At 48.3% G+C, this 14,591-nt stretch overlaps 1 protein-coding gene across 12 annotated transcripts in view; it reads right to left on the bottom strand.

The window, feature by feature from the left end:
* The window catches only part of nav3 (neuron navigator 3), an 838,834-nt gene that overhangs the window by 177,985 nt on the left and 646,258 nt on the right, over positions 1-14,591 (bottom strand). For all 12 annotated transcript variants that reach the window (XM_038781097.1, XM_038781098.1, XM_038781101.1 and 9 more), the window contains one exon: positions 13,575-13,964. In XM_038781097.1, the coding sequence (XP_038637025.1) occupies positions 13,575-13,964 (390 nt within the window). The remainder of the gene's footprint in view (positions 1-13,574; positions 13,965-14,591) is intronic.

Here is a 14,591-nt window from a genome sequence, read left to right on the forward strand (position 1 = left end):
GCACATCTTTGGGTTGTGGGGGTGAAACCCATGCAAACACTGGGTGAATGTGCAAACTCCACACGGACAGTGACCCAATGCTGGGATTCGAACCCGGGTCCACAGCGCTGTAGGCAGCAATGCTAGCCACTGCGCCACCGTGCTGCTCTCTCATGAACCAAATTAATCCGCAACCTCAAGAAGCTCCACTGAAAATCTGAAATCCCTAGAAGAGGGTTGGAAATCCTGGAATCATATTCTGGCTGCAATGTTCACTTCTCCACAGTGTCTCCCCAACTGCATGAATATCCAGCCCATTACATTTCCTCATTGTTGGGGATGAGGGGATCTAGAGCAAAGGTAGGTAAGGAGTTGAGGGACAGATCAGCCACAATATAGCTGACTAGTAGAGCAGGGACTCAAGGGGCTGAATGGCACCCTCCTGTTCCTAACTTCAAAGAGTGACAAAATTACTGTGAAAACCATGTTATACAGATTTTATCTGTGATTGAAATTGTCCGCACTGTTAATACTGCAACCGTTGGACTGTATAATTGACACAGGCTTTTAGAAGCGTTGTATTTAAAAGTTTGTTTCCTAAAGTGAATAAATATTGGTGCAACTGTTATATCCAAACTCAAATACAAGAGATTCCCTGACTAATCCATCTAGTCTGCAAAGTATTTATGATGGGCACATGTAGTCTATTCAAACAGCACATCAATCAATGTACAAAACATGTTCTGTCAATTTTCAGTTAAATCTAGTTTGTTATAAACAGAATCAATAATCACATCTCTATCTGATAGGTTCTGTATTAAAGGTTTGCTGCCACAGTCTTAGGCTACTTTCCATCACCTGAGGGGGTTGTATAGGAATTTTACAAAGTAGCTTTTCCCCAAGTCGTCCTGGCTTTTATCTCTTATTTAAGGACCAGATAATGATCTTGGGTTGCATTTCTAAAGATCCCTTAAGGCAGCAGAACAGTTAAGTAAGGTGGTTAAGAAGGCATTGGGGATACTTGCCTTTATCAGCCAAGGCACAGAATATAAGAGCAGGGAGGTTGTGATGGAGCTATATAAAGTGCTCATTAGGTCACAGCTAGAGTACTGTGTGTCAGTTCTGGTTGCCACACAGGATGTGATTGCGCTGGACAGTGTGCAGAGGAGATGCACCAGGATGCTACCTGGGCTGGGGCATTTCAACTATGAAGAGAGACTGGTTAGACTGGGGTTGTTCTCCTTCACGCAGAGAAGGCTGAAGGGGACCTCACCGAGGTGTAAGGAATTATGAGTGGTATAGGTAGGGTAGATAGGAAGAAACCTTTCCCCTTAGTAGAGGCTTCAGTAACCAGGCGCATAGATTTAAGCTAAGGAGCAGAAGATTTAGCAGCGGTTTGAGGGAAAACCTTTTCACCCAGAGTGGGGGGAATCTGGAACTCACTGTCTGAGAGTGGTAGAGGCAGGCCACGAAGGCCACACCAAGTAGTTCAAAGAAACTTAGTTTATTTACAATCACTATTACATACATCACACAGTAGATCCCTTCCTGGTGCCTAACTGGTCGACTTTATATACCATATAACTATAAATTGTTTAGAGGTCCCTTGTCCCCTTAATAGGGGAGCTCATATTCTGCAAGGTTCACGGGGAAGTTAATTGTTCCCACCATGTAAGATACATCGGGGTTATAACAGGCAGGAACCTGCAAAACATTTCAGAAGCATTTAAGTGGCACATCATTTAAGAAACATTTAGGCAGCACAGTAGTTAGCACTGTTGCTTCACAGCGCCAGTGTCAAAGCTTCAATTCCCGCTTGGATCACTGTCTGCACGTTCTCCCCATGTCTGCATGTGTTTCCTCCCACAAGTCCCGAAAGACGTGCTTGTTAGGTGAATTGGGCATTCTGAATTCTCCCTCTGTGTACCCAAACAGGTGTCGTAATGTGGTGGCTAGGGGCTTTTCACAGTAACTTCATTGTAGTGTTAATGTAAGCCTACTTGTGACAATAATAAAGATTATTATTATTATTTATTAGATGAGCACTTGAAACACCATGGGCGGGATTCTCCGACCCCGCGCCTGGTCGGTGAATCGCTGGAGGGCCGTGCGGATCGCGCCACACCGCCCCGACGCCATTCTCCACAGAGCAGAGGATCGGCGCCATTGGGGCCAGCGTGGTTGGCGCAGTGCTGGCCAGGGGCTGCTCTACGCGGCCCCCCCATGATTCTCCGGCCTGGATGGGCCAAGCGGCCATAAATAAAAACCCGATTCCCGCCGGCGCCGTTCTAACCTGCTCTGGGCCGGTGGGACTTCGCCGTTCAAGGGTTGGGTGGCGGCCTATGGGGGGGTCTGAACCCGTGGGAGTCTCCGATGTGGCCTGGCCTGCAATCGGGACCTACCAATTGGCGGGCCGGCCTCTCTGTCTCCCGGCCTCCTTAGGGGCAGCAGGGTAGCATGGTGGTTAGCATAAATGCTTCACAGCTCCAGGGTCCCAGGTTCGATTCCCGGCTGGGTCACTGTCTGTGTGGAGTCTGCACGTCCTCCCCCTGTGTGCGTGGGTTTCCTCCGGGTGCTCCGGTTTCCTCCCACAGTCCAAAGATGTGCGGGTTAGGTGGATTGGCCATGCTAAATTGCCCGTAGTGTCCTAATAATAAGTAAGGTTAAGGGGGGGGGTTGTTGGGTTACGGGTATAGGGTGGATACGTGGGTTTGAGTAGGGTGATCATGGCTCGGCACAACATTGAGGGCCGAAGGGCCTGTTCTGTGCTGTACTGTTCTATGTTCTATGTTCTTCCGCGCCGGCGCCTGTACTCCTGCACCATGTTGGGTCGAGGCTGGCGCTGACAAGGAAACACCGCGCAAGCGCGGAAATCGCGCCGGTGAGGCTTCGCATGCGCGGATTCGCACCGGACCCCCTGCGCAGGCGCGCTTCCACCGGCGCCCAATTCACAGTTGGAATAAGCAGCTGGATCGGCGTGAACCGCTCCAACACCCTGCTACCCCCTGTAGGGGCCAGAATTGCTGATCCTGGGGCCATGTTGACGCCGTCGAGAAATGCGAAGCCGTTTCCGATGGCGTCAACACTTAGCCTCAGGGTCAGAGAAGCCCGCCCCATAGCATACAAGGCTATGGACCCTTTGGTGAAGAATGACATTAGAATAGATGTTTGGGCCTAGTGGTTAGCACAACCGCCTCACGGCGCTGAGGTCCCAGGTTCGATCCCGGCTCTGGGTCACTGTCCGTGTGGAGTTTGCACATTCTCCCCGTGTCTGCGTGGGTTTCGCTCCCACAACCCAAAAATGTGCAGAGTAGGTGGATTGGCCATGCTAAATTGCCCCTTAATAGAAAAAGGGGCAGCAGGGTAGCATGGTGGTTAGCATAAATGCTTCACAGCTCCAGGGTCCCAGGTTCGATTCCCGGCTGGGTCACTGTCTGTGTGGAGTCTGCACGTCCTCCCCCTGTGTGCGTGGGTTTCCTCCGGGTGCTCCGGTTTCCTCCCACAGTCCAAAGATGTGCAGGTTAGGTGGATTGGCCATGCTAAATTGCCCGTAGTGTCCTAATAAAAAAAGTAAGGTTAACGGGGGGTTGTTGGGTTACGGGTATAGGGTGGATACATGGGTTGAGTAGGGTGATCATGGCTCGGCACAACATTGAGGGCCGAAGGGCCTGTTCTGTGCTGTACTGTTCTATGTTCTATGTAAATAATTGGGTAATCTAAATTTTAAAAAAAGAATAGATGCTTGAGGGCCAGCACAGACATGGGCCCCCTTTCTGTGTTGTAAAACTCTATGATTCTATTTTTGCCTCTTCTTGGCGATCAAATGCTACAGGAGGGAGGGGGAGGAATTTGACAAAAGAGAGGTCAGGAAGAGGGTTGGGAGAGAGGTGTTTAGCCATAATGGACCTATCCTTTATTGTGTGTGGGCAGATTTTATGATCAATTGACCTTTTCCTGTCTGCCGAATTCATGGGCTGGACTCTCCGCTGTCGGGATGCTCCGTTTTGCCGGCAGACCGGGGCTTTCCCGACGGAAACCCCATTGACCAGCCGGCGAAATGGAGCATCCCGCCAGCGTGCTGAACCAGAAATCTGGCGCGGCGGGGTGGAGAATCCAGCTCATATGTTTCGATTTGATAATAGGCAGAGCAGGGTAAATCTCCCAATTCTTTGGCAACAACCTTCCCTCGCCTAGACTACAGAAGATAAGGGACAGGATTTTTTGGTTGTTCGCGCCGGTTTACAACAGTGATTGTACTTTAAAGGAATTGATTGTATACTTCGGAAGGCACTTCAGCTTTAAAACTAAGCTGCTTTAGTCAAAACCAAAATATTGACACTGAGCCACATCACGAGATGTTAATACAGATAACCAAAAGCTCGTCCAAAGTGGTAGGAGTTTCTTAAAGGAGCAGAGAGAGAGAGAAAGAGAGGGATGGGGGAATTTGGGAGGGAATTCCAGAACTTATGATCCAGGCAGCTGAAGGCACAGCCACCAAGGATAAAATTGGGGATGCCCAAGGGGGCAGACTTGGAGGGGTGCAGCGATCTCAGAGAGTTTGGGGACCAGAGGAGGCTACAGAGGAGGGGTGAGACCATGGAGGGATTTAAAGGGAAGGATGAAAATTTTTAAATGGTGAACTGAAAGCCAGCATTGGATAAGGCAATATAAAGGAATGTAAATCATTTCTTACTGTATATTGTATACAATTGACGTGCACAGGCATAACTTAAAATTAAAATAATTCCAGCATGTTTCTATAGATATCCAGGCCTTCACAACTGCTGATGACTCAATAGAAAATCCAGAATGATCTTTACAAATTCAGAAAACATTTTTAATTTCCAAGCAACCAGCATCCATTCCATTTCCTCACTGAATTCCAAATTAACTTTGGCCAGAATTTCTCATTCCAGCAGGAACATAGAGCAGGCAATATTAGACTTGTTTCCCACTTTTGCTTTTTCTGTGTACGGTAGCACAAGTGATTAGCACTGTGGCTTCCCAGCGCCAGGGTCCCAGGTTCAATTCCCTGCTGGGTCACTGTCTGTGCGGAGTCTGCATGTTGTCCCCGTGTCTGCGTGGGTTTCCTCCAGGTGCTCTGGTTTCCTCCCACAGTCCAAAGACGTGCAGGTTAGGTGGATTGGCCATGAAAAAAGTGCCCTTAGTGACCAAAACAGGTTAGGAGGGGTTATTGGGTTACGGGGATAGGGTGGAACTGAGGGCTTCAGTGGGTCAGTGCAGACTCGGTGGGCCGAATGGCCTCCTTCTGCACTGTATGTTCTATGTACTATGTATGTATGGAGGGTCGGTGGAACACAGTCCAGTTCAATATCGTTTGTTTCACACTCTCTGGATTTAAACCTTCCAGTCATTGAATTGTTTCTTCGCTGTTCACTCTGATGCTGGACTGCTTCACTCCCTGTGCTCCTTCTGAACACTCTAAACTAGCCCACCACCCTCCTCGTCCTTCTCCCACTGCCATTCCCCTTGACTGCTGCAGCTACACTGTTACACACCACTTCACAAAGGTTCATGTTTCACCCTCATAAATAGCCATTATGCCAGAAGTACAGTCATAGCACCCAGTCATTCAAAATCCTATCTGTAATAGTGGGTGGAAGTGAAGTGATTAATGGCGCTCTAAATTACCCTAACACTTACCAATTTGTCCCTGAACAGCAACCTACATTGATAGAGCATCTTTAACTTGTGAAGACTGTGGTGACGGATTGTGATTCTTGACAGGGAAACTAAAAGTGGAGTCATTTTGAGGCCACACCCAGGGTCCTGAGAGAGTTGATTAAAAATTGTCAGTCATTGAGGGCTGGGAATTATGTTATTGTGCATGACAAAGACAATGGATAAATAAAAACAGATGAGAACAATAAAAAGATAGATTAAGAGAACAGCATGGGGTGGGGGTCCAAGACAGGAAAAAACACCATTAAATAAATCAGAAATATCTAAGGATAAAATGCAACAAGAAACACGTGTGAAGGTGTTGAAGGATTCTACAGATGGCCTTTATTAGAATTAGCTCTCTCATCTACTGCTCTTTATTTACACAATGGCTTTAGACACATATCATCTGAATCTACACATTGAGGAAGTCTTTAATCTGTTCCAAAACATTGGGTTTATTGGGTCAATTAGACTAAATAATCCAAAACAGGTGTTATTCTGAGGCCACTTCTAAAACAGCAATGCAATCTGAATCTAGTCACAGTGTGAATAGTTCCAACTCCACGTGCGAGGCTTCGCTCTTACACTGATAGCAGATCGATCATAAAATCAGAACAAATAGGAGCAAGAGTAGGACAGCATTGATTACCCATCCTGAACTGCCCTTGAGAAGGTGATGGTCAGTGTAATGAACTCCAATTGGCTTTATTGGTTAGCCAATTGGAGTATGAGCTCCCTCAATGATAGCTCATTGAGGGGGCCCATATAATCACCTGTGTAGGCTTTGTGAGCCAGTCTTAAGTTGACTGGACTGCTAGCAGCCCTGTTTGTAGCTGCTCCTGTAATATCGTTATTGTAAATAAATATTGGTGTGGTGACGGAACTCCTGCCTCCTGTGGATTACTACAGTGGCGACGAGGTAAACTACGAATTTTGCGGAGACCAGCTGCCGCACTCGGAGAGTTAGCCTTGCCATTTTAAAAATGCCGTTTTTTGGGAGGTTAGAGGCATTCGACCCGGCTATTGAGGACTGGTCCCAGTATGTGGAGAGAATGTGTTACTTCATCCGGGCAAATGATATACTGACGGACGAAAAGAGACGGCTTATCCTGCTGTCGGCGTGCGGAACCTCTGCTTTTGCCATTATACGTAGTCTGACTTATCCCGATGCGCTGGACACGAAAACTTTCCAAGAAGTAACGGAATTGGTGAAAGAGCACAACGACCCAAAACCACCCTTCATTTTGTGTAGGTACAGATTCTACACAGCGAAGCGGGAAGACAGGGAGTCAGTCACAAATTTCTTGACCCGCCTGAGAAGGCTGGCGGAAAAATGTGAGTTCGGCCCGACGCTAAATGAAATGCTTCGGGACCGGTTAGTGTGTGGTATAAACGACCTCACAATACAGAAACGTCTGTTGGCGGAAACGGAGCTAGACTGCAGGCAGGCGTTACAGCTCGCACTGTCCCTAGAAAAGGCAGCAAGTGGAGCGCAGGAACTACAGGGCACGCCAATGGAGGTAGATACCTGTGAGAGGGACTACCACAACGGGTCCCGCTACCAGATAGCCGCTCTCAGGAAAAACCTGAGGAATAGAGGGAAAAAGGAAAACCCCAGAACTGCCCCCAAGTCTGCCAGGACTAACTGGAGACAGAGGGAAGTACCGGCTGAGGCTCCCCCAACAGAGAAGGACCGTTTCTGGCACCAGACAGAGTGGGGTAACAACGACAGAAACCCTAGAAGGAGGTGGCAAAAGAGGAATAGCAGGTGGGGACGCAGGGAAGTACACAACCTAGACGCCCCATCCTCCTCCGAAGGGGAACAATTATATAATATTACAACGAAGGAAGCAGAACCCATTAGGATTACCCCACGGGTGAACGGACGGCTGACAATAATGGAAATAGACACGGGTGCGGCCGTATCAGTAATGGGAGTGGCAGCATTTAGAAAAATCAAAGATGGACTCCAGCCACTAACCCCAACAAAAACATCGACAAAACTTAAAATCTACACGGGGGAACCCCTGAAAGTTCTAGGCACGACTCATGTACCTGTGGAATATGAGAAACAATTGCTCAGATTACCGTTGACGATAGTAGAGGGCTCAGGACCGATCTTAATTGGACAGAACTGGCTGAAAGACCAGAAAATTAGATTGGATGAAAATTTTCCAGAGTGGAAGCGGGCAGTTGAGTGGAGTACTCCAAAAATACCCGGAGGTCTTCCAGGAAGGTTTGGGGGAAATCATAGGCGCCAAAGCAACTTTGCATGTGGACCCAGAAGCCCTTCCGAAATTTTGTAAGGCCAGGCCGGTACCTTTTGCATTAAGGAAGAAAGTAGATGACGAAATTGAAAGGTTACGGCGCGACGGCATTATCAGACCAGTACAATTCTCGGAATGGGCAGCGCCGGTGGTACCAATTTTGAAGCCAGACGGCTCGATACGTCTCTGTGGAGATTTCAAACAGATGGTAAACAAATACCCACTGCTGGACAAATACCCAATCCCCAAAATAGATGACCTATATGCCAAATTGGCAGGTGGGCTTTTGTTCATGAATCTAGACATGAGCCACGCCTACCTGCAGTTAAAACTGGACAAGGGCTCCCAGAGGTTCGCTGCGATCAACACCCTGAAGGGCATTTTTAGTTATACTAGGCTACCTTTTTGGAGTGTCATCAGCCTGCGCTATATTCCAGCGTACGATGGAAAATATTCTGCAGGGACTACCGCAGGTGGCGATTTATTTGGACAATGTCTTAATCACGGGTAGGACAAACAGGGAACACTTAAGGAACCTGGAGGAAGTGCTCAGGCGTTTCGGAAAGGCAGGCGTACGGCTAAAAAGGGAAAAATGTGTTTTTCTGGCCCCACAAGTGACGTACCTGGGATATTAAGTAGACGAGTCAGGCTTCCATCCATTAGAAGACAGAGTAAGGGCAATAAAAGAAGCCCCAGCTCCCACCACGGTCCAGGAATTACGATCATTTCTAGGGTTGGTAACCTATTATGGAAAATTTATTGAAAATAGGGCGTCCATCCTAGAACCCCTCCACCAGCTACTAAAAAAGGGGCAAGAATGGAAATGGTCCACCCGCCAAAACCGAGCATTTAGGGACATTAAGGAACAGCTGTCATCCAAAAATGTCCTAGAGCATTATGACCCAAGGAAGGAGTTGGTGGCCACTTGTGATGCATCCCCCTACGGGGTAGGAGCCGTCTTAGCCCATAGAGGAAGGAATGGGGAAGAACGGCCAATAGCCTATGCTTCGAGGACCTTGGCGATGGCTGAGAGGAAGTACGCCCAAATCGAGAAGGAAGGACTGGCGGTGATATTCGCAGTAAAAAATTTTCACCAGTATCTGTACGGGCGGAAATTCACCATAGTGATGGACCATAAGCCGTTATTAAAAGAAGACAAGTCAATACCCCCGATTGCATCAGCTAGAATCCAACTCTGGGCGTTGCTACTGGCGGCATATAGATACGTTCTGGAGCACAGACCAGGAACTCGAGTAGCACATGCAGATGCTTTGAGCAGACTTCCCCTCCCGGACACTCCGCCGCAAATACCAAACGTAGAGGAGACAGTAATGACTCTAAATTTTTTGGACACCCTACCAGTAGACGCACAACATATTCGGTTGTGGACGCAAAAAGACCCAGTTTTAGCCCAGATGAAGCATTTACTGCTAACAGGGGAACTGGAAAGACCAGTGGAGCCCCAGATGCACCCATACTGGAGCAGAAGGGACCAAATAACCGCAGAAGACGGTATCCTATTATGGGGAGCCCGGGTAATCGTCCCAGCTCAGGGCCGTCAGGCAATCTTAACTGAGTTACATCACGGACACTCAGGGGTATCTAAAATGAAGATGCTAGCTCGAAGCTACGTTTGGTGGCCAGGTTTGGACACAGACATAGCAGCCTTGGTACATCGATGCCAGGAGTGCCAACAGGGGCAAAGTGTGCCACCAGCGGCACCATTGCACCCGTGGGAATGGCCAGGCAGACCGTGGACCCGCCTGCATATTGACCACGCCAGCCCTTTCATGGGCTCAATGTTTTTGGTGATAGTGGACGCCCACTCCAAATGGTTGGACGTCCACCGGGTAAACACGGCAAGCACAGCATCGACAATTCAAAAGCTCAGGGCCTCGTTTGCAACACATGGACTGCCGGAGGTATTGGTGTCGGACAACGGAAAGGCATTCACAAGTGGGGAATTTGGAAAATTCCTGAAGGAAAACGGAGTCCGTCACATCAAAACGGCCCCTTACCATCCAGCGACCAACGGCCTGGCAGAGAGAGGGGTCCAGACACTTAAAGCGGGACTCAAGAAGCAGCCGGCAGTGTCAATAGACACAAAGCCTTCCCGCTGGCTGTTTGATTACAGGACCACACCGCATTCCACAACGGGCATACCGCCAGCTGAACTCTTAATGGGGAGGCGGCTGCGAACGAGGCTGAGTCTCCTTTTCCCAAATTTAACAGGGAAAGTGGAGAAACAACAGGAGGCCCAACGCAAGGGGCATGATAATAGTCGGTAGCAGAGACATTTCCAGCTGGGGGCACCGGTTTGGGTCAAGAATTATGGGAATGGACCAACGTGGGTCAAAGGCACGGTAGAGTCCCAAACAGGGCCCATATCCTATGAGGTTTCAATAGGAGGTAAGGTGCTGAAGAAACACCTAGACCAAATAAGGGCAGCGGAACCACACCTGGAGGCAGGCGAAGCAGGACCGCCTCAAGCTGGGATAGCCCAGACGGAAAGGATGCCCACACCCCAGCCCCGAGCAATTTCTCCAGACCCCATCATCCAGTCATCAGAGTCGGAGATGGACACACTCGACGAGGCCGCTGCGACACCTCTCCCCGAGGAGGAGGACGAACAACTTCCAAGAAGGTCGTCAAGGAAAAGACGGGCACCTATAAGGTACACCCCGCCCACCGGAGAATGATCCGGCGGACAACACAGAGGTGACAGACCCAGACATGAGGAGCAGGAAGAAGCTCAGAGGAATGCCACCTGGCAGGAATTCCTCGGACCTTGGGGGGGAGGGGTGCAATGAACTCCAATTGGCTTTATTGATTGGCCAATTGGAGTATGAGCTCCCTCAATGATAGCTCATTGAGGGGGCCCATATAATCACCTGTGTAGGCTTTGTGAGCCAGTCTTAAGTTGACTGGACTGCTAGCAGCACTGTTTGTAGCTGCTCCTGTAATATCGTTATTGTAAATAAATATTGGTGTGGTGACGGAACTCCTGCCTCCCGTGGATTACTACAGTCAGCCACCTTCTTGATCTGAAATCTGTATGCTGAAGGACTGTACTTTGTTTTTGAATCAGTTTGATACTGAGTGCAGACCATTTCCGTACTCAGTGGGGCTGGTTTAGCACAGGGCTAAATAGCTGGCTTTTAAAGCAGACCAAGGCAGGCCAGCAGCACGGTTCAATTCCCGTACCAGCCTCTCCGAAGAGGCGCCGGAATGTGGCAACTAGGGGCTTTTCACAGTAACTTCATACTTCATTTGAAGCCGACTTGTGACAATAAGCGATTTTCATTTCATTTAATTTCTAATTTCAGAGGGCAGTTAGAGTCAACCGCATTACTGTGAGTCAGATCTGAAGGACCTATTAATTGGTCCCCAGGCGTTCCTGGGGTTAATTTGCCCACGTTGCTACTCTAATCCTGCCCGTTGCTCGATCTGCCAATAGTGCCTTCATTCTCATGCCTCCTGTCTGTAACTGTTGTACTGAACAATCTCTGAACGCTGTAATCATTGAGTGCTCCACCCTTTGTGACATGTGTGAATGTGTCACTTGCACCAGCAAAGCTGCTGAAAACAGTTGCCTCCCAGGGAGTTTTTAAAGCAGCGGACATTTGATCTAAAAGGGTGCCTCTTTCTGAGAACTGAACACCAGTTATAGACTGGGAGTTGCTCTAAATGTGACGCCTTAGTACAATCCAGCAATTAAACGGGAGCACTGAATAAAGATTCTCAAATTAACTTTTGCAACTTTTTATACATTCCTCCATGGACTGTCCACCTGTCTTTCCAAATCCATCAGTCTGACCATGTTGGGTCGGCATGCAATATCGATCAGGTTCCTTGTAAATTTCATCCATGAAGGTTAAGAGAAAATCCAAACCTCCAGCAGTATCCAACTGACAGGCAACCCGCTGACAAAATACAGTCCTTCTGATGTTACACGTTAGCACAGTGGTTAGCACTACTGCTTCACAGCGCCAGGGTCCCCGGTTCAATTCCCGGCTTGGGTCACTGTGCAGGGTCTGCATGCTCTCCCCTTGTGTGCGTGGGATTCCTCTGGATGCTCCAGTTTCCTCCCACAAGTCCCGTAAGATGTGCCATGAGGTAATTTGGACATTCTGAATTCTCCGTGTACCTGAACAAGCGCCGGAATGTGGCGACTAGGGGCTTTTCACAGTAACTTCATTGCAGTGTTAATGTAAGATTACTTGTGACAATAAAAATTATTATACTTCTGCCAGGAACGGACACTGCCAGGAAAGGACAATGCCAAGGCCATCTCTTCTTTTCCCCTTGCTAAGAACCTAACCGTGTGCACATGTCCACTTCATTTTTCCACTGATCATAAGGTTAAGATTTAGAAAACCTTGGGGGTTAATCATAGTCTGACAATTTATACTTGCTTACAGCCATTCTTCAGGAAAGTAAATCAGATTACAATATTCTAATTGAAAAAGTTTCTAATCTTCACCTTTAGGCAATTATCCTCTGCTACCATATTAAACATCTGATAGTCAATTGGATGCAGTTAGAAGCCAGCCAGACACCAACCTTTTACTGAGCACGAAAGCTGTTTATTGCAAAAAGCTTTTCGCAGCAATGTTCACCTGTCCTAGTTGGGCTGTCTGGGGTCTGTCCCGCAGTCCCTCTTATTGGACTTTGGGAACATGCCACTGTCCAGGAGCCAATTACTAGTCATCCTCATGTACAAATACTCAGGTAGGCACCTTGACAAGAAGCAGGGCCTTGAGACCCACATTTGGTGCAGATCTCGAGTTCCTGTTGCCCGTGGAATCATTCAGACCAATGTGTTTTGATGTCAGCTCTTTCATTTGGCAATCACCTTAAATCTTTATCATTTTGCTACCCATCCTCCTGCCCGTGGAAATATTTCTCCTTATTTATTCTAAACTTGCTGTTATCACAAGTTTCAACATTTGTTGAATGTTCTGTGGTTTTAATTTTAATTGTTCCTTCAGCTTGTTCAATCGTCATAAAAATGAGCTGTCCATTCCCATTATGTTGGATCAGTTGGTTAGCGTCATCAATGTGTGACTTGCAAGCCTTAAATTCATTGCCATGAGCCCTTCAGAGGAAGGAGCAAATTGAAAGAGTTAATAAAAACTCATCTTAAAATATCTCACCCTTGTCATACGCAGATATGGAATCATTACAGGGCTACTATAGCACCTTTCACAGCCTCAGGATGTCGTAAAACACTTTACTGCCAATGAAATGTAGTCACTGTTGTAATGGAGGGAAAACAGCAGCCAATTTGCACACAGCAAGATCCCGCAAACAGCAATGTGATAATGATCAGATAAGCTATTTTTGTGATGTTGACTGAGGAATTAATATTGGCCAAAACATGGGAGAGAGCTCCATTGCTGTTTGTACCAGAAGTATGAGATCTTCTACATCCCTATAAGAAGACAGAAGGAGCGTCGATTTTAATACTTATTCAAAAGACAGCACTGAAAGTGTCAGGCGAGATTTTGTGGTCAAATCTCTGGAGTGGGACTTTAACCCATAACCATTTGACTCAGGAGGCATCTGTTATCAGCAATGGAACCTGCTCTCTGTCATTCTGTGGCACAGTGATTCAAAGTGAAGTTACATGCTGTCACTCACCCACTGCCGATGTCGTCGGTCCTGATGTTCTTCCCCAGTAAGTCTCCATCACTCATGTAACCGGTCACGTCCACATCAGTGGGTGTCATGTCGAGATCAGGACCCCCTTTCTCGGAGATGTCTGGCTGGGAGGCGTTGCCAGTTCTTGATCCTGTTGTCCTTCGGAGGGGCGCAGTGTACACGTAACGGGAGCTGTCAGGGTGAATGTAACGGCTGGAATTGGGGCGGGGAGGATAGCCAGTGCCCAGCGAAGGGGCATCGCCAGCCTGTAATCGGGGGCTTGACTGACCAAGCCTCCAAGACATGGCCGAAGATCTGCTGGTCCCTGCTGCCATGCTTCGACCATTGACCTCAGTGGTGACAGTGCTGTCAAATGTCGTTTCCAGAGTGCTGCCAAAAAGAAAAAGAGGACATTAGTGTTTTATCAGACAATCATAGAACAGCACAGAGAAAAAGGAAGGCATTCAGCTCATCAAATATGTATCAGCTCTTTCAAAGTATGTTAATATTCCTATCACCTGTTCTCCCCATGCTGGTTTAAATAGCTATTGTGAAATGCAGAGATGCAGGAACAATGAGAGGCAATAGAAACTAAATTGTACAATTTAAATTGATTACAGGAATAGAGGGGCCTGGGGGCTGCACATATATATGAGTTTTTAAAGGTAGCAAGGCGAGTTGAGAAGGTTGTTCAAAGGTAGATAGGGGGCAGGATTCTCCCAGCCAGGGCCGGGCTGGAGAATCCCCGCAACCGGGCCACGCCGCCCCAATGCCGGCACGCGATTCTCTGCGGAACGGAGAATCTGGCGCCATTGGCACAGGCGCTGCGGCTGCCGCGGGCCACTGTACACGGCCGGACTGCCGATTGTCTGGCCCGAATCGCCGCTCTAAAAAGGCAGATTCACGCCGGCGCTGTCCACACCTGATCGCAGCCAGCAGGAACTCTGCCCGCAGGGTCGGGGGCGGTCTGTGGGGGAGGGGGGAACTCCGACGCTTGGGGGGGGGGGGGGGGGGGGG

This window comes from Scyliorhinus canicula, chromosome 20 (assembly GCF_902713615.1).
Source record: "Scyliorhinus canicula chromosome 20, sScyCan1.1, whole genome shotgun sequence".
Taxonomy (NCBI): domain Eukaryota; kingdom Metazoa; phylum Chordata; class Chondrichthyes; order Carcharhiniformes; family Scyliorhinidae; genus Scyliorhinus; species Scyliorhinus canicula.